The sequence below is a fragment of the Salvelinus alpinus genome, chromosome 29 (assembly GCF_045679555.1).
Source record: "Salvelinus alpinus chromosome 29, SLU_Salpinus.1, whole genome shotgun sequence".
Lineage (NCBI taxonomy): Eukaryota > Metazoa > Chordata > Actinopteri > Salmoniformes > Salmonidae > Salvelinus > Salvelinus alpinus.
Genome location: NC_092114.1, coordinates 31,968,285 through 31,987,313, shown reverse-complemented (window position 1 = coordinate 31,987,313; position 19,029 = coordinate 31,968,285). Strand labels below are relative to the sequence as shown.

Sequence of the window (19,029 nt, the reverse complement as noted above, 5' to 3'; positions counted from 1 at the left end):
GTTCTTTTCTCTTTTATGAATGTTCCCAGGCGTGATGGAAAAAAAGAGAGGAAACGAAACAGCTCCTAAACGAATTCCCTCTGTGCCTCCGCTACTTCCTCTGGCAGGAAATAGCATAGCTTTTATCTGAACCACCACACATGGCTGGTCAATGCATACGAGGTGTTGCTCTCTCTCCATTTAACTGTGACAGGGGTAAATCTGTTCCCTTCCTGGCTCGTCATACACCTCACTGTAAATGTCAAACAGGTCAACAATAATCTAACATCTCAAATGTAAGGAAACATTCTGAATCTTAACTCCACGGCTAACTAGTCAGACCTTTGATCAAACTATTTGATATCTTTCAAATACTTTGCACTTAAGCCTGTGTGGAATGCCAGATATGGGTTTGTACTCTTGGGATTATTCTATTGGTTCCACTGAGCCAGGCACAGAGGAAGACTTGGAGTGACTGAATACTATCTGAACCTAAGTGGTTTAGCAATGCCGTGTGTCTGATTAGAAGATGAGGGTGAAAGTGGGACAGACATCCTCATGGATACAAGGCCTGATGACAAACACACCGGCTCCTCCAGCGCATCCAGGACTGGACATTGATGAGCCTATCATTAACAGATTGACACCCGCCAGACGTGTTAGAGAAGCGTCCTACATAACTGGTAGCTAGGGTAATATACTACCCAGTTATAGTCTGAGTCAAATTGTTCAAGCAGGCACAATTCAGCATAGGTTTGCAAAGTGAAATTCCAGGTGCAACAAACCAAGACACTGGGTTATAAAGCACACATGCAAATACCTCAATGACAACACTGCCATTCTATTACTGTAGTCTTATAGTTAGGGGCAGGAGTTCCCATCTGACCATATGTGACTCCTAGTCATAGTACATTTGTCATGCTAACATATGGTAGGTATTAAGGCAAAATGTAGGGCTCATAAGGGGACATGAAGATCAGAAATGTCATGGTCATTAGCACTAACATAAAGATAAGATATCAGGGGTCAAATAAATATGATTGAGTTTCTGGAAGAAAAAATACATAATCCACTTTGATGGTTGTTACAAACTAAGTCAAGTTGCATTAGAACCTGAAGTGTGCTCTGGGTCTCCCCAGCTGCAGGGGGTGAACGAAGCATCATTAAATGTTAAGCCCAACAGTTTCAGGCTCATTGTAGAGGTCCAGTCATGCAACATCTTATCAAATGCCAGCATACAAAAAGTCCTGCTGGACCAAGCAGACATTTGCCAGTAAAGATTAGTCTGATAAAAAAAACTTAGTTACAATAACAGCGAGACTGAACTTGGATTAGATTCAATGTTATTTATTAAAACCATTGAAGTAGAAAGCCTGGCATCACTTCATGGTCTCAGCACCTAGAAGACAAACCAGTAGATTAGTAACAAGCAAACATGACAGGCTGCCCAATTCTGATCCCCCCTCATTGTCAAGATCAGAGTGGCAAAAAGATCAATAAGCTGCGTGTGTAAACCTAACAGGCTAAGCAGCATAAAAATAAACACAGCTCTCACTTAGTCATGTTCTGGGCTCCCATCTAGTAGAGCGTGAGACTTGGACGAAGGTGGTGCTGGGGCCTTCCTGCTTGGCAGGCAGAGTGTGGTTTTGCTGTGGCTTGTTAACACGTGAGCTGGTTTTGGAGTGGCTAGTGGAGGCATTACGCCCACGATGAATATGGTCTTGGAGCCGACGGATATGAGTGCCACCGTAGCGTGCTGGGATGTTGTAGATGGAGACCAGTGCAAAGCTTTGAGGTGTGGTGGTGGTACTGCTAGTCCTGCTCTGGGTAGGGCCATGGAGGTTAAAGAAAATGCTCTGGGTAGGTCCTTTGGCATAGCTAGGGATTGACTTCACAGCATTGGGAGAATAGCTGGGCTGATAGCTTTGCCTGGGGGCAGGTTTAGAGCTGCTTGGTTTCTGCACATAGGTTGAAGAGCTGCCAGCCTGGGCAGAACTGTGGAGGATGGAGATTGGCCCACTACTGGCAACATAGCTAGGCTGGTAGTGCCCCATCTGACCAGAGACTTGCCTGTGGTTGCTTTCGGCAGGTGTAGTGCTGCTTGGCTTCTGGTTGGCGGCAAGGACATTCTGGCTGTAGATTGAACCACTGCCACCCTGGTTAGAGGGAAACAGGCTCTGGCGTGGTGTTGCACCAAGGGTAGAGCCAGGCTTGTAGGTTCCATAGGAGTTTCTACTAGGCGTAGAACTTGGGGTAAAGAGACTGGAGATAGACGCCAGGCTAGATATAGGGATACTGCTGCTTCTGGAGGCTCCATCTATTCTCTGGGCAGAAGTTTGGGCATATTGACTAGAAGTTGAACCACTACTGGCAGAGGCATGTCTGCTCTGGTATGGCTTGACATATTGAGAGAAGCTGGGCTTGTACACATTTGTTGCACTCCCACCTTCAGTAGACCCAAAATGCAGAGGACCTGATCTAAATGAAGTTCCTGAAGAACCACGTGAGGGAGCTTGAAGGTTAGGGGTGGAAGCCATTTCCCTTACGGACTGGTAGATTCCACTTTGTGCCACAGAATTCTGGGGGGTTGATTTGAATAAATGGCTTCCCAGGAAATTATGAACAGATCCAGAGTTGCTTGAAAGAGGCTGTAATGGAAAGGTTTTGGGCTGAATTCCCTTTGCTTCCCAACTTGAAACCATCTTCACTGCACTAGGGTTAGTGACACTTTGGCCTGAGGTTATACTGGCAAGGGTGTGACGCTTGTTGTGGCTGACAGAGGTTCTACTGGCTATAGAGCCAGAGAGGCCTAACATTCTTGGGGCAGGCTGGATAGAGCTTGAAGCAGAGCCTCTGAGGGATAGTTCCTGGTTATGGGTGTTGGGTCCAGTCTCTCTGGGAGTAGCATCACTCTGGACATAACTTGAAGTACTAAAAGCTGGTTTGATTTGATCCTGAGGATAGCCATCACCTGGTTGTGTCTGTTCATCTTCCACTTGGGAAGAGCCAGAATACATGCAGCCTCTTAATCTCTGGGCATCTAAACAGATTAGGGAAAGTATGAGTCACCTCAATTTTAAAGCTGATCTTCAACACACAAAAAATGACAATGTATTGTTCATGCCTTACCATGTGGAGCACAAGCAGATCTTAAAGGTTCTGAGAACATGGAGCAAAGCAACAGAATCCTGTTAAGAAAAGAAATTCAGTGCCTGTGCAACACAAGTGAAATTGAACAACATCAAAGTCAAGCAGGACCCATGTAGTAGATCTACAAAACATTGATCAAAGACTCTTACCACAAATGAATTCCAAAAGCCATATCTAAGTACCAACAGACAAGCCACCACAACTATAGTTGCCAAGTTGAAACCGTAGGCCCACTGTGACTTACTGCCTTGCTTAATTACCATACTAGCTGGGTGTGTATTTATTGCCTGAACCTGCAATTGCCATTCAATCACTGGCTCATTGATTGATCACGTTCAGCTTTATGTCTTTGTTGAGAGAACAGATTTTAAATCAATCAAGGCTAGGAGAGAGGAAGGAAGAAGTTAAGGGGAGAATTGCTTACTCCTCGCGTCCTCTCTCCTCACCTCCTTCTCAAAACCCATTGAAGAAGAAGATCAGAGGGGCGGGACCTCTGGCTTTCTCATCCAATGGGTTTTGAGAAGGAGACAAGGAGAGAGGATGCGAAGAGTAAGCAATTGAGATCTTCCCAATCAGAGACTTAAGAAATTCATCCAAACAAGAGGGCTATCGTTATGACATCACAATGACATGCAGCTGAACATGATCAATCAAGCAAACAGTGATGACGACTGCATTTTCATACAGGCAGCCCAAATCAGATTTTTTTCGCACGCTAGTTGGTCTTTTGATCAATCACATCAGATATTTTCACATCAGCTCTTTTTCAGAGCTGATCAGATGGTCAAAAGACCAATTAGTGAAAAAAGATCAGAATTGGACTGGGTGTCTAAACATAGCCAAACATACACCCAACTGATATACCAACTACACAAGGCAGTAAGGATGTGTTTCGACAGGCAGCCCAATTTAGATTTTTTCCCACCACTAGTCGGTCTTTCGACCAATCACATTAGATCTTTTCACATCAGATATTTCTCAGAGCTGATCAGATTGGTCAAACGACCAATTAGTTTTAAAAAATCTGATTTGGCTGCCTGTCTAAACACAGCCCAAGTCACAGCGCAAGCGGGCCTAAGTTTGCTAGCTGGCAGCTATTGCATTTTTTTGTCTGTGGGTGCTGTAGTACTTAAACGCCCACACTAGCAGAAATTCTGGATTTTATTTGAATGTTACAACCCACCAGCATGGCATTGTTTATTAATCAGAAACAGCTGCAAAGTTATTCCATGGAGCAATTTAAAATAGGGTGCGCAAACTTATGATTTTGGACCTCCACTTTTTTTTTTAACAGAAAATTATCTTTATATTTTTTTACTTTTTTAGCTAGTCTGTATTCAAAAATAAATAAACATAATATATATACACTGCTCCAAAAAATAAAGGGAACACTTAAACAACACAATGTAACTCCAAGTCAATCACACTTCGTGAAATCAAACTGTCCACTTAGGAAGCAACACTGATTGATAATAAATATCACATGCTGTTGTGCAAATGGAATAGACAACAGGTGGAAATTATAGGCAATTAGCAAGACACCCCCAATAAAGGAGTGGTTCTGCAGGTGGTGACCATAGACCACTTCTCAGTTCCTATGCTTCCTGGCTGATGTTTTGGTCACTTTTAAATGCTGGCGGTGCTTTCACTCTAGTGGTAGCATGAGACGGAGTCTACAACCCACACAAGTGGCTCAGGTAGTGCAGCTCATCCAGGATGGCACATCAATGCGAGCTGTGGCAAGAAGGTTTGCTGTGTCTGTCAGCGTAGTGTCCCGAGCATGGAGGCGCTACCAGGAGACAGGCCAGTACATCAGTAGACGTGGAGGAGGCCGTAGGAGGGCAACAACCCAGCAGCAGGACCGCTACCTCCGCCTTTGTGCAAGGAGGAGCAGGAGGAGCACTGCCAGAGCCTTGCAAAATGACCTCCAGCAGGCCACAAATGTGCATGTGTCTGCTCAAACGGTCAGAAACAGACTCCATGAGGGTGGTATGAGGGCCCGACGTCCACAGGTGGGGGTTGTGCTTACAGCCCAACACCGTGCAGGACGTTTGGCATTTGCCAGAGAACACCAAGATTGGCAAATTCGCCACTGGCACCCTGTGCTCTTCACAGATGAAAGCAGGTTCACACTGAGCACATGTGACAGAGTCTGGAGACGCCGTGGAGAACGTTCTGCTGCCTGCAACATCCTCCAGCATGACCGGTTTGGCGGTGGGTCAGTCATGGTGTGGGGTGGCATTTCTTTGGGGGGCCGCACAGCCCTCCATGTGCTCGCCAGAGGTAGCCTGACTGCCATTAGGTACCGAGATGAGATCCTCAGACCCCTTGTGAGACCATATGCTGGTGCGGTTGGCCCTGGGTTCCTCCTAATGCAAGACAATGCTAGACCTCATGTGGCTGGAGTGTGTCAGCAGTTCCTGCAAGAGGAAGGCATTGATGCTATGGGCTGGCCCGCCCGTTCCCCAGACCTGAATCCAATTGAGCACATCTGAGACATCATGTCTCGCTCCATCCACCAACGCCACGTTGCACCACAGACTGTCCAGGAGTTGGCGGATGCTTTAGTCCAGGTCTGGGAGGAGATCCCTCAGGAGACCATCCGCCACCTCATCAGGAGCATGCCCAGGCGTTGTAGGGAGGTCATACAGGCACGTGGAGGCCACACACACTACTGAGCCTCATTTTGACTTGTTTTAAGGACATTACATCAAAGTTGGATCAGCCTGTAGTGTGGTTTTCCACTTTAATTTTGAGTGTTACTCCAAATCCAGACCTCCATGGGTTGATAAATTTGATTTCCATTGATAATTTTTGTGTGATTTTGTTGTCAGCACATTCAACTATGTAAAGAAAAAAGTATTTAATAAGAATATTTCATTCATTCAGATCTAGGATGTGTTATTTTAGTGTTCCCTTTATTTTTTTGAGCAGTGTATATATATATAAGGCACTGCATCTCAGTGCAATAGGATGTTTCACATCTGGCCGTGATTGGGAGTCCAATAGGGCGGCGCACAATTGGCCCAGCGTCCGGGTTTGGCCAGGGAAGGCCGTCATTGTAAATAAGAATTTGTTCTTAACTGACTTGCCAAGTTAAATAAAGATTAAATAAATTCAATTAAATGGTTTCCATGGGTTTGATTGCATTCCATTAGCTCTCTTCAGGCCATTACTATGAGCCGTCCTCCCCTCAGCAGCCTCCTGTGATCTGACCATTTTATAAATGTTATAATTGCGTGATATTATAGCATTTTGCAAACCCGCTCCCCCCGTCGCCCCAAGATGAATGGTTTTGACCACTAAACTTTTGCTTCACTACACACTCCATTGCATTGATTGGTGTAATGTTTGCTAGAAACCACAAGTGTCTATCAAGATAATGAAAAGGCACCCGCGAAAGAAAATTCAAGGAACTTATGTCATTTGCGGCATGCATGATCATTTGCAAAATTATTGTAGCCTTTCATTTCCAAGGTTTCGATAATTTTTTGGGACATTAAATGCGCTATGCATTATGTGGGTTGAATGCTGCACTAACACATAATAATACTATTAATAAAAGTCCCAAGACGGTAGTGACTGCTTATCACTTATTAACCATAATTTATTCACATTACATTACTTTATAAAATATTTCAGTTGTTGTATATATTACATTTGCTTTATTTTATTACTTTATTATTTAATACCAAATCATCATCTCTGTAGAGCTGCTGCCTATGCTGTATGACAAAATCACAATTTTAGTAGTTCTTCAAAGTAAATAAGGCATACTTTACTGACTGCTGAATACCAACTATCAATCACTTAGATCATGTATTTTCAGGTAGATACCTCGCAAAGCAACTGCTGTCTATCCCTCTCTCTATCCCTCTCGATCACGCATGCTTCTGTCTCTGCTCTCCCTCTCCTTCTCTTTCCTACACTAACCTAATGTAGCAGGCTTTAAAGAAACACAGAACCGACAAGTAGGCGCACAATGGATTATGATCATGGTAGTTAATTACCACGTTTTCTGCGCTAAACTGTGTTTAATATTGGCCTGTTGGAAACGCCCTACTACATCGCACAGTTCGGGCTTGATCTGGTATGCACATTGAGCTCACAGGGGGGAAAAAACGAACTAAATGGAATTAAAATAATTGAACAGACAGTCTGTCAATTAACCGAAAAATAACCTACATTTCGGTTAATCACTCAGCACTAGGATTACGTCTGTTATGATTATCACGTCAGATTGTGCGATGTACACCAATTTAAAATCTTGATACCAATTTGACTAGATTGTGATGACAGAATTTAAGCAAATCGTACAATCTGAGATTGGTTTGAGGCTACGTCGACTGCAGCGTGTATTTGATCTGCGCATGTGCCAGCATCAGCAGCGCAAACCTCACTCTATGTATGAGTGAAGTGAGTTCCGAAAAACTGTACATTTTCACAGACAGTAAGGTATGCATGTTAGCTAAAACTCTCCTCCAATAGAAATCCCCGATCACACTTTTAGGTGATGTCATGGCGGCTTTGGCTAGCTAAATTCACACGTAGAAACATGTCACCGGGTCTAACGGTCGTCTCGCGCCGAACTGCGCATGTGCGGTCGTGAACTCAAAGGGACTCCTTAGATATAAAGTTGTTTATGACGAAAATGAAAACGTGTCAGTTTGTCGCTTTCACGAAGTTGGAGTAATAACATGTTCAACTGTATGTAACCTGACGCAAGTTATGACATTACCAACCAGAACGTCACTAATAGGTCCGGTATCACATCATCAACTTGTATCCACCACATTTTTACCAACATGGCTGAACATTGTTCTAAAGCTGTATCAGTGGCTAAACTAGGTTGTCATAAATTGGTTGCATTCTAGGAAAACTAAAATACCAAAGGCTGGCCCTAAGGTAATCTACAGAAGGTGCTACCGAGGGTTCAATTAAGAATGTGCAATGGTTAGAAGTGTGCATTAAGGATGACCCTGAAATGTCACTAAGTTAGCTTATTCAATTATTTATGAGTATAGCTGATAAGCATGCCCCTTTAAAAGAAAATGCACTGTGAAGTCAAACAGTGCCCCATGGATTGATGATGAGCTGAGAAATTGAATGATTTTTAAAAAGCAGCAGATAAATATGGCACTCTGTTTTATAAGCTAAATTATTGTAAATTAAGAAATCTCGTGACCAAGCTAAACAAAGGATAGAAGAAGGGATTCTAACAACACAAAATTGATGAAGTAAGGGTGATGGGAAAAAACTGTGGGAAACGTTGAACAATTTTATGGGTAGGAATTCGAAACATGTTTGTCTCTTTTGTTGAATCAGAGGGTATGTTTATTACAAAGCCACACGACATCGCAAATTACTTTCATGAATATTTTACAGGCAAAGTGGACGAGTTGAGGAATGCTATGATTCCAACTGATGGCTCCATGTCATATACCCTTATAAAAGATTGTGTCAGCAATGCATGTTCAAATTTAACCAAGTAGAAAGGGAGGAAGTAGAAAGGATGCTGTTGTCTCTTTCGGATGACAATTCACCTGGTACAGATAATCTTCACGCCAAATTGCTTAGGGTTACAGCTAACCAAATATCTACCCTAATCTCTAAAATGTTTAATAAGTGTTTGATGTATGGGGGGTTCCCAGAAGTCCCTGTACATTTTGCAATGACGTAGTGTCCCCATGAGAGACAGAACACTGAGCTAGTCACGGCGCAACTAGAGAATATTACCAACACCTAAGCTCTGTATTTTCCGCTGGCTGCCCCACCACCACAGAAAGCACTGAGCTAGGCTGAAATACCTGCATTTTGGAGCTGCCTTACTCAAGAAAGTAAAAAGGAGACCATGTTTGTATGCAGATTTTTTAACTCAATGATTTGTTTGTACATTTGTTAGGAAAATGATATGTAACACGTATTAATGGTAAAATAACAAACAAAACAGGCATACAAAAAAGCACATAAAAAAAATTGCCAGACAGGTGGGGCTCAAAACAGGTGGGGTTCTGGCCTGAATGATGGGTTGCCACTGGGTACAAGACTGTGTATATACAGTATCTGGTTGTGTTGACAAAATCACAACATATCCCATCAAGCCAAGTGAGGAGAGGCTGGCTGTTGTCACAGTTCCAAGACCAGTCAAAAATGTCCAGCTAATCCTACGCCAGCTAATCCTACGCGGTGGGTCTCAAAATTTAAATTGGGTCCGCCTTAAATAGCATTGATATCCTTCGCCACTGTTGTCTTACAACAGATATCTCAAACCAGTCATGACTATTCCAAAAAATAGTATTTTCAGCAAATTGCTGAGTTACATGATTGTATTACTAGCGAATTAGTTTTGAAGTTGAGGGTGCAGTATTTATGAACTTTGGCAATGAAGACGAAAACTAGCATAGCTCAGCTAGTCAGCTAGTTTAGCCTGGGAAAAAATGGGGAAAACAAGCTCGGGCCAAGTCTAATTGTTTTACTTGCTATATTGTATTTACTTCGCCACCATGGCCTTTTTTTGCCTTTTCCTCCCTTATCTCACCTCATTTGCTCACATTGTATATAGACTTATTTTTCTACTGTATTATTGACTGTATGTTTGTTTTACTCCATGTGTAACTGTGTTGTTGTATGTGTCGTACTGCTTTGCTTTATCTTGGCCAGGTCGTAATTGTAAATGAGAACTTGTTCTCAACTTGCCTACCTGGTTAAATAAAGGTGAAATAAAATAATTCAGGAGCCAGATTGTAGTTTTTATGCCCTGATATCAGGAGCTGGCGGCAAAAAGTTTTAGTAAACAATTCAGAGACGAGCCTCCCGATTTGCGCAGCGGTCTAAGGCACCGCATCGCAGTTATAGAAGCGTCACTACAGACCTGGGTTAGATCCCAGGCTGTGTCTCAGCCGGCTGCAGCCGGGAGACCCATGAGGTGGCGCACAATTGGTGCAGCATTGTCCGGGTAAGGGGAGGGTTTGGCCGGCTGGGATGTCCTTGTCACATTGCGCTCTAGTAACTGCTTGTGGCGGGCTGGGCACATGCAAGCTGACATCGGTCACCAGCTGTACGGTGTTTCCTTCCTCCAACACATTGGTGCGGCTGGCTTGCGGGTTGAGCGAGCAGTATAGCTTGGCGAGGTTGTGTTTTGGAGGACGCTTGGCTCTCGACCTTCGCCTCTCCCGAGTCCGTACGGGAATTGCAGCGATGGAACAAGCCTGTAACTACCAATTGGATATCACGAAAAGGTGTAAAAAGTACAAAAATATATGTAATTATAGTAATTTCAGAGCCTGAAACGAATAAATCAGATTACTTATATTTAAGGAGAGCAAATCGGTATATACAATCTAGAAATCAGCTGTAACTGTCAATAGTAAAACAAAGCTTAAAATTATGTTTGAGGGAACCCTGAATACAGAAAATGAATCGTGAAGTCGCTTCCGGACACAGTAGACTCCTCCTCCTCAGCACTCTATTCACAATAATATTATTGTGTGCATACTCAAGTACCTGCCGTGTTCCTATTGGTCAGTCACCGGGATCGTCTCATAACACCAGCGACACTATACGATATAGACTAAAAACTTATGACACTGCCAGAACTTTATCGGAGCCTACGACGACCACACCTAGTGGTACTTATACAGCAGACCTAGACCCTATCACACTGAACGAGCCAAGACGTCCGACAATCATTTACGGCTTAAGAATTTGCCCACGACGTTGAAATTTGTTCTGAGATGACAAAATCGTGGCACAGGACAGCTAAAATTGTAGAGTCTGTGCGGGGCTTTACAAGCCAGAATGTTTTTTAAAAATTCATACAGCTGCTCTGAATCAGTTCAGAATTATTCAAACAACCTCCCAGAATTCTGTGGCACAAAGCGGAAGCTACAAGTCCAGAGCCAACACCCCCACATCAAACCACTATGGCCAAGGCTATGTTAGGTTTCAAGGTATTGTCCCCGGTATAGCTGGCTCTGTCTCTAGTAATATGAAACCCTCTACTGGTGTATCTCCTCCTAACCACTATGGCTCTACCCAGAGTGGAATAATGTTTTCCACCTCCAGCCAACCCAACCAAGGTTGTGTCCAGACTCAGAGTAGAGGAGCCTCCAGCCACAGTGTTCAAGCTCCTACCCACACCACCTCCCTCACCCGCTATGACCAGGACCTCACCCGTTATGGCCATCTATCCTGGTTTCAAGAGGACCAATAGAAGTTTCTGTCCAATCTGGAAGGGAATTGTCTTACACCCCTGACCGTCAAGTGGTCCCAAACTTCATTCAGAGCAGGTCCTCTGAGGTTTGGTTCTACTCAATGTGGGAGTGCAACAAAAAACTACAAGCCCAGCTTCTCCCAAAACGTCAAGCCAAAAACACTCTCCCAAAGCGTCAAGTGGTTCAACCTCCAGTCAATACGCCCAAACCTCTGGCCATTAAAATAGATGGAGCCTCTACCTCAAGTCTCTTTTGCCTGAGCTCTACACAAAGTGGAAACTCCTATGGAACATACAAACCTGGCTCTACCCCTGGTGCACCAAGCCAAAACCTGTTACCTCTAACAAGGGTGGAAGTGGTTCAACCTATAGCAAAGAATGTCCTTGCCACCAGCCAGAAGCCAAGCAGCACTACACCTGCCAAAAGCAAGCACAGACAAATGTCTGCTCAGAGGAGGAGCTACCAGCCCAGCTATGCTGCCAGTAGTGGGCCAATCTCCGGCCTCTTCAGTTCTGCCCAGGCTGGCAGTTCTTCAACCTACATCCAGAATGCCCCTGCCACCATCCAGAAGCCAAGCGGCTCTAAACCTGCCCCCAGTCAGCCCAGGCAAAGCTATCAGCCCATCTATACACCTAATGCAGTGAGATCCGTCCGGGTTTGGCCGGTGAAGGCCGTCATTGTAAATGAGAATTTGTTCTTAACTGACTTGCCTAGTTAAATAAAGGTTCAATAAAATATAAAAATAAAAAGCAGCTATGGCCCTACACAGAGTGGGATCAGCAGTGGCACCTCCACAACCCCTCAGCGCTTTGCCCTGGCCACCATCCAAAGCGTCCCAGAACACTACGGTGGAGCTTGTATCCGTTGGCTCCAAGACCCTGTTCACAATGGGAGTAGTGCCTCCTCCCCTAGTCACTCCAAACCCAGCTCCTCAAGTGTTAACAAGCCACAGCCAAACTACACTGCACCTGCCAAGCAGAAAGGCCCCAGCACTACATACATTAGAGTCCAGAGATCTAGTATGGGAGACCATGGGTTGAGATATCACTAAGCGTCTTTGGATGTTAGAAAAACGTTATAAATTGTTCACATTTGGTGGTGGTAATGCACCTTAAAGTTGGTTGCCTACTCCCATATGAAATCAGAAGAGGAAAGATGAAAGAGGACAGATTAATCAAGGAAAACGAACTAAAAACAAACTAGGTTTTGACTTTTTAATCTGTGGATTTATTTTTAGTGTAGAGAACACACGATTTTGAATGCTTTCAGCAAGCACTTCAGATGCTTCGTGTGACTTGCTACTAATCTACATGTCTTCAAGGTGAGACTCAAAACGGATGTTATTTTGGACTTAAATTAATTAAAATAAATTGTTGAATAATTAATATTATTCTACCTGTCTTATTTTATGTATTTTCAGTTGATTTTACGTTCATTCAAATCAAATCCACTTTTATTGGTCAATTACACATATTTAGTAGACGTTATTGCAGTTGTAGCGAAATGCTTGGATACTTGGGAAATGAGTCACTTGCATGACTGCATTTAGACAAATATTTCAAATAAACCATTCAATCAACAGTACGTTTTTTGTGTTATGAATTATTTAGCCATTTACTGTGCCATCCTTGAACCCTAGAGACCAGTGGCCAGGCATTGAGATTACTGTGTGGAAAGTAGGGCCTCCATTTCCATGTCACCCTATAGATGTGATGTAGGTGCCATCTACTGTTGAATGGCTGCACTACCATTTTTGCTTGTGCAGTGTGTCTCAGCTTCAGTAATATGTAGATAGCATGACATGCTGACCAAAAAGACTGTGTTGCGTGCGCGATCATAGCAAAAATAAATGTACACACATACATGTTATTCAATAATTTCATCCAAACTGCTAACCAGTCTATAAAATAGAACTTGGTTCTATTTTAGACACTTGACGCGCTGCAATCCCGCCTCTCCCATCTACTCATTCTCCCATCTACTCATTGGTTTTTACAAGCATATAACCACAGATACATCAATGAGACAGATATTTTGGCAGATGTATAAACGTGAAGCATCTGGTTGGCGTTTCCACTCACTATCAAATATGATGGTGAGAGGAAGCCCAATGGTCGGCAGTGGGAGATGGGGCGAGATGGATTTTCACCGACATTCTGCTAGTTTTTTCATCAATGAAACATTTGATCTCAATATTATTTTTTGTTTCCAAAACTATCTCGTGCTTGGCTCTGCCCACCTTGCTTGTTCTGCCCACAATGATTAATTTGCTCCCTTTGGAAATGACAGGCTGTGGTCTATCTTGGGCTAGTATAAAAATCTTTGATATAGCTATGTGGGTGATTAAAAGATGAATGAGGTCCACACTCCAGTCCAGTTGGTGGTGGTAATGCACCTTAAAGTTGGTTGCCAACTGCCATATAAAATCACAAGAAGAAAGATGAAAGAGGACAGATTAATCAACGAAAACAAACTTAAAACGAACTAGGTTTTGACTTTTTAATCTGTCGATTAATTGTCAGTGTAGAGAACACACGATTTCGAATGACTCAAAATGGGTAGAAATTCTACAAATATCCAGCAATGAAAAGGACCATATGTATTTCAGGTAAAATAACAACCCAATGTTTATCTCTGAGGACAAATTAGCTAGCAACAGCAAGTTAGCCAAATGTCCATGAATGTTTCATGTGTGTTAATATATAGTAGTTGATGTGTTTATATAATATATAGTTGGTTGTTAGGAGAATTAAGTTCTCATGTTCTTTAACCAATTAAATTAAATTACTCAGTCTGCTATATCAGGATTTGTAAGATACTGATAGAAATAAAAACAGACAGAGGCCCAGTCTACAATTGTAAAATGTTTATTTACGGGAACGTTCTGCCTATCATTTCCTGTACATTGGTCTATATACCTCACATTTCGTCATAAATGTCCCTCCTCCTCTCAGAAACAATGACAATATAGTTCACAAGTCTTCCTGTCCTACATTGTCTGCCACCTGTTATACAATCTACTACAAGCCCAAGATCTCTCCCCTCCCTGGGTGGGGATAGAATGTCCTGTAAGGAACACGATAGTACAGCTTGTCTGTCGATAGCTCCTCTTATCTCATACATTGTCTCACGCTTACATACTAAAAAGGAACAAAAAGTCCTTGTCCTAATTCTGACTAAAACTACACACATCAGATCTATAGAGGTATGATTCTAATACATTTCATACAATCATACAATGACAGGGTAGTTTTAGTTATAGTTCTACGTCAAATGTATACATAATTTAGTCATTATTCATGAAAGTCCCATAACATTGGTTCACAGGTGGTTCTGGTACTTTAACCTGCGTGTCATGGTGTCATGGTGGGTATAGACAAAATCAAGATGCACATGATGGCACACAGAGATGCACGCGCGAAGCCGGTTTGTTCAGCATGTGAGGCTTGTTTGTGTAAGTAGACAGCACAATAACCAGAAATTTCATTTTGCATCTAAAATTTAAATGCGGCCCTAAAATATGAGTAGAGCTCATTCAATCGTTATGGGGGAACATGGTGTGCGTATGACATCATCTCTCACCAGTGGGTTGAGCTTATGAATATCATGGCAGCACTGTGTAGGGTTCGCGTCTTGCTGCTTCTGGCTCGACTTAGCTTTTTTATGGGTATTTTTGCGTTAATTATTACTCTGTTTGCCCAGAATGTTTGTGCAATAAATTCCTATGACCGACAAACACTTCTGGACCTTTCAGCCTCCCAGATCTGGAATAATACACTGAACTGAACAAAAATATAAACGCAACATGCAACAATTTCAAAGATTTTAGAGTTACAGTTCATATAAGGAAATCAGTCAATTGAAATAAATTCATTAGTCCCTAATCTATGGATTTCACGACTGAGAATACAGATATGCATCTGTTGGTCACAGATACCTTAAAAAAAGGTAGTGGAGTGGATCAGAAAACCAGTCAGTATCTGGTGTGACCACCATTTGCCTCATGCAACGCGACACATCTCCTTTGCATAGAATTGATCAGGCTGTTGATGGTAGCCTGTGGAATGTTGTCCCACTCCTCTTCAATGGCTGTGCGAAGTTGCTGGGTATTGGCGGGAACTGGAACTGTCGTAGACGTCAATCCAGAGCATCCCAAACATGCCTTAATGGCTTGTCTGGGGAGTATGCAGGCCATGCAGAACATTTTCAGCTTCCAGGAATTGTGTACAGATCCTTGCGACATGGGGCCGTGCATTGTCATGCTGAAACAGGAGGTGATAGCGGCGGATGAATGGCACGACAATGTGCCTCAGGATCTCGTAATGGTATCTCTGTGCATTCAAATTGCCATTGATAAAATGCAATTGTGTTCGTTGTCCGTAGCTTATGCTTGCCCATTCCATAACCCCACCGCCACCTTAGGGCACTCTGTTCACAACGTTGACATCAGCAAACTGCTCGCCCACACAACGTCTGCCATCTGCCCGTTACACTTGAAACCGAGATTCATTCATGAAGAGCACACTTCTCCAGCGGGCCAGTGGCCATCGAAGGTGAGCATTTGCCCACTGAAGTCGGTTACGACGCCGAACAGCAGTCAGCTCAAGACCTTGGTGAGGATGACGAGCATGCAGATGATATTCCCTGAGATTGTTTCTGACAGTTTGTGCAGAAATTCTTCGGTTGTGCAAACCCACAGTTTCATCAGCTGGCCGGGTGGCTGGTCTCAGACAATCTTGCAGGTGAAGAAGCCGGATGTGGAGGTCCTGATTACACGTGGTCTGCGGTTGTGAGGCCGGTTGGACCTACAGCCAAATTCTCTAAAACAACGTTGGGAGAGAAATTGGCTTATGGTAGAGAAATGAACATTCAATTATCTGGCAACAGCTCTGGTGGACATGCATTCAGCATGCCAATTGCACACACCATCAAAACTTGTAGCATTGTGTTGTGTGACAAAACTGCACATTTTAGAGTGGCCTATTATTGTCCCCAGCACAAGGTGCACCTGTGTAATGATCATGCTGTTTAATCAGCTTCTTGGTATGCCACACCTATCAGGTGGATGGATTATCTTGGCAAAGGAGAAATACTCACTAACAAGGATGTAAACAAATTTCTGCACCAAATTTGAGAGAAATAAACTTTTTGTGTCCAAGGAAAATTTCTGGGATCTTTTATTTCAGGTGCTGAAACATGGGACTAACACTTTACATGTTGCGCTCATATTTTTGTTCAGCATACATTCGCTCATTTGTCAGCCACGAAGAAGAGGAAGGAAAGCGGGACTCCAAGCTAGGCGGAAAAGAGGGGCTACACGGCCTCCTCCTAGTATCCTAATGGAAAATAAACTTTGTGAACTCAGAACAAAGTTTCAATCGCAGAGGGACTTCAGGGAACGCTGTGTCTTTGTTTTTACTGAGACAGGCATACACTTGACTCTGCTATTCAAACCAGATGGTTCTACATATTCTGAATCGAACTGCGGCTTTTGGTAAGAATCAGGGGGAGGGGTATGGTTCCTCAGAAAGAATTCCTGGTGTACCAAAGTTGAAAACATTGCGAGCGCCTGTTTACCCGACCTGGAGTTTATGATGCTAAAATGCGGACCCCACTATATGCAGAGGGAATTCATGTGCGTTATTATCAAAGCTGTGTACATCTGTGGAGGCTGGTGTAATGGCTGAAATGGAATAATGGAATGGTATCAAACATATGGAAAACACATGTTTGACTCCATTCCATTTATTCCAGCCATTAAATGAGTCCATCCTCCTATAGCTCCTCCCACCAGCCTCCACTGGTGTACATACCGCCACAAGCAAACACCAAGGCGGCACTCAGCGAACTGTACAAGATCATTAGTCAGCAAGAATCCTTTCACCTGGAAGGAGTAACCAAGCCCATCTAAAACAAATTTTCCCAAAATATCACCAACCCATATCCTTCCTCACAAGAGGAACCAGTGTGCTTGACCATGTATTCACAAACATCCGTGACACTTACTAAGCCATCCCGAGCCCCCACTTTGGCCAATCAGATCATGTCTATCTGTACCTACTCCCCGCCTACAAGCAGCAACTCAAGAGGGAGCCACCAACACAGAGAATAGTGAAGCGCTGGACAGAGGAGGCAGACTCAAGGCTGCAGGATTGTTTTGAGAAGACTGATTGGAATATGTTCAAAGAGTCATTCACCCAGGACTCATCCATCAACATTGAGGAATATACATTGTCAGTCACAGGATTCATCAGGAAATTTGTTGATGATGTTGTACCCACAATAACAATACGGACATACTCCAACCAAAAACCCTGGATGAATGGAGATATCCGTACAATGCTGAGAGCCTGTACTGCAGCATTCAATGTCACCAGAATGAACCTCGATGACTCTGTGGCACACAATGTGTACAAGGCAAGCAGGTACGAGCTCAGCAAATCTGTTCGGGATGCAAAAAGACATTACAGACTCAAACTTAAATTGATGTTCGACAACTCAGACTCGCATCGCATGTGGCAAGGACTACAGACTCACAGACTATAAGTTAAGTTTTAATGTCATGTGCACAAGTACAGTGAAATGCCTTTCTTGCAAGCTCTAAACCCAACAATGCAGTAATCAATAAGAATGTAATACAAAAAATAACAAGGTAGTACAAAAATTAAATAAATAAGAAAACGAGAAAGTAAGTAAGCATACTATATACAGTCAGTCAGTTCCAGTCCCATATTTTCAATGTGCAGGGATACTGGATTGATAGAGGTAGATTTGTATAGAGGTAAGGTGACTAAGCATCAGGATATATGATCAACAGAGTAGCAACAGCGTACTGTATATAATAATTGTGTGTGTGTGTGTGTGTGTGTGTGTGTGTGTGTGTGTGTGTGTGTGTGTGTGTGTGTGTGTGTGTGTGTGTGTGTGTGTGTGTGTGTGTGTGTGGAGTCAGTATAAATATATGAGCATATTATTTGTGTGTGAGCAAATTATTAAATCTGTTTGTGAGTGTGTAGGGCCCTGTGAGTGTGCATAGAGACAGTGCTAAAATAAAATAGTCTGTGTAGCCATTTAGTTAGCTATGTAGCAGTCTTATGGCTTGGGGATAGAAGCTGTTCAGGAGCCTGTTGGTGCCAGACTTGATGCATCAGTACCGCTTCCCTTGCGGAAGCAGAGAGAACAGTCTATGGCTTGGGTGGCTGGAATCTTTGATGATTTTCTGGGACTTCCTTTCACACTGCCTGATATAGAGGTCCTGGATGGCAGGGAGCTCGGACCCAATGATGTACTGGGCTGTCTGCACCACCCTCTGTAGTGCCGTGAGATTGAGGACGGTGCTGTTGCCATACCAAGCAGTGCTGCAGCCAGTCAACACGCTCCCAGTGATACAGCTGTAGAACTATTTGGAGGGCCCATCCCAAACCTTTTCAATCTCCTCAAGTAAAATCAAATCAAAATGTATTTGTCATATGCGCCGAATACGACAGGTGTAGACCTTACTGTGAAAACTTGAGAGAGAAGAAGCGCCTTCTTCACAACTGTGTATGTAGACCATTTTAAGACTTTAGTGATTTGGACACAGAGGAACTCTCAACCTGCTCCACTGCAGCCTTCGCAATACAAAGGCAAATCCAGCTGTGCAGTGCCCACTGACGCCTCCCTCTCCGATGAGCTTAACGAATTCTGTGCT

At 43.3% G+C, this 19,029-nt stretch overlaps 1 protein-coding gene across 1 annotated transcript; it reads right to left on the bottom strand.

Moving 5' to 3' along the window:
* Nucleotides 1-1,310: 1,310 nt before the first annotated feature.
* On the bottom strand, nt 1,311-3,571 carry LOC139558470 (uncharacterized). Its single transcript, XM_071373627.1, has 4 exons — nt 3,279-3,571; nt 3,109-3,167; nt 1,535-3,019; nt 1,311-1,378 (listed from the first exon to the last, which is right to left on the bottom strand). Exons 1-3 carry the CDS (start codon nt 3,299-3,301, stop codon nt 1,539-1,541), a joined length of 1,563 nt encoding a protein of 520 aa, XP_071229728.1. The 5' UTR covers nt 3,302-3,571; the 3' UTR covers nt 1,311-1,378; nt 1,535-1,538.
* Nucleotides 3,572-19,029: the final 15,458 nt, after the last annotated feature.

Excerpts from the sequence above, each read along its gene's own strand:
- LOC139558470 (XM_071373627.1), bottom strand. The coding sequence starts at position 3,301 with ATGGCTTTTGGAATTCATTTGTG. Across the intron at positions 3,168-3,278 it reads GCTTTTGGAATTCATTTGTG|GATTCTGTTGCTTTGCTCCA; the intron begins GTAAGAGTCTTT and ends TTTTCTTAACAG. Across the intron at positions 3,020-3,108 it reads ATCTGCTTGTGCTCCACATG|ATGCCCAGAGATTAAGAGGC; the intron begins GTAAGGCATGAA and ends TAATCTGTTTAG.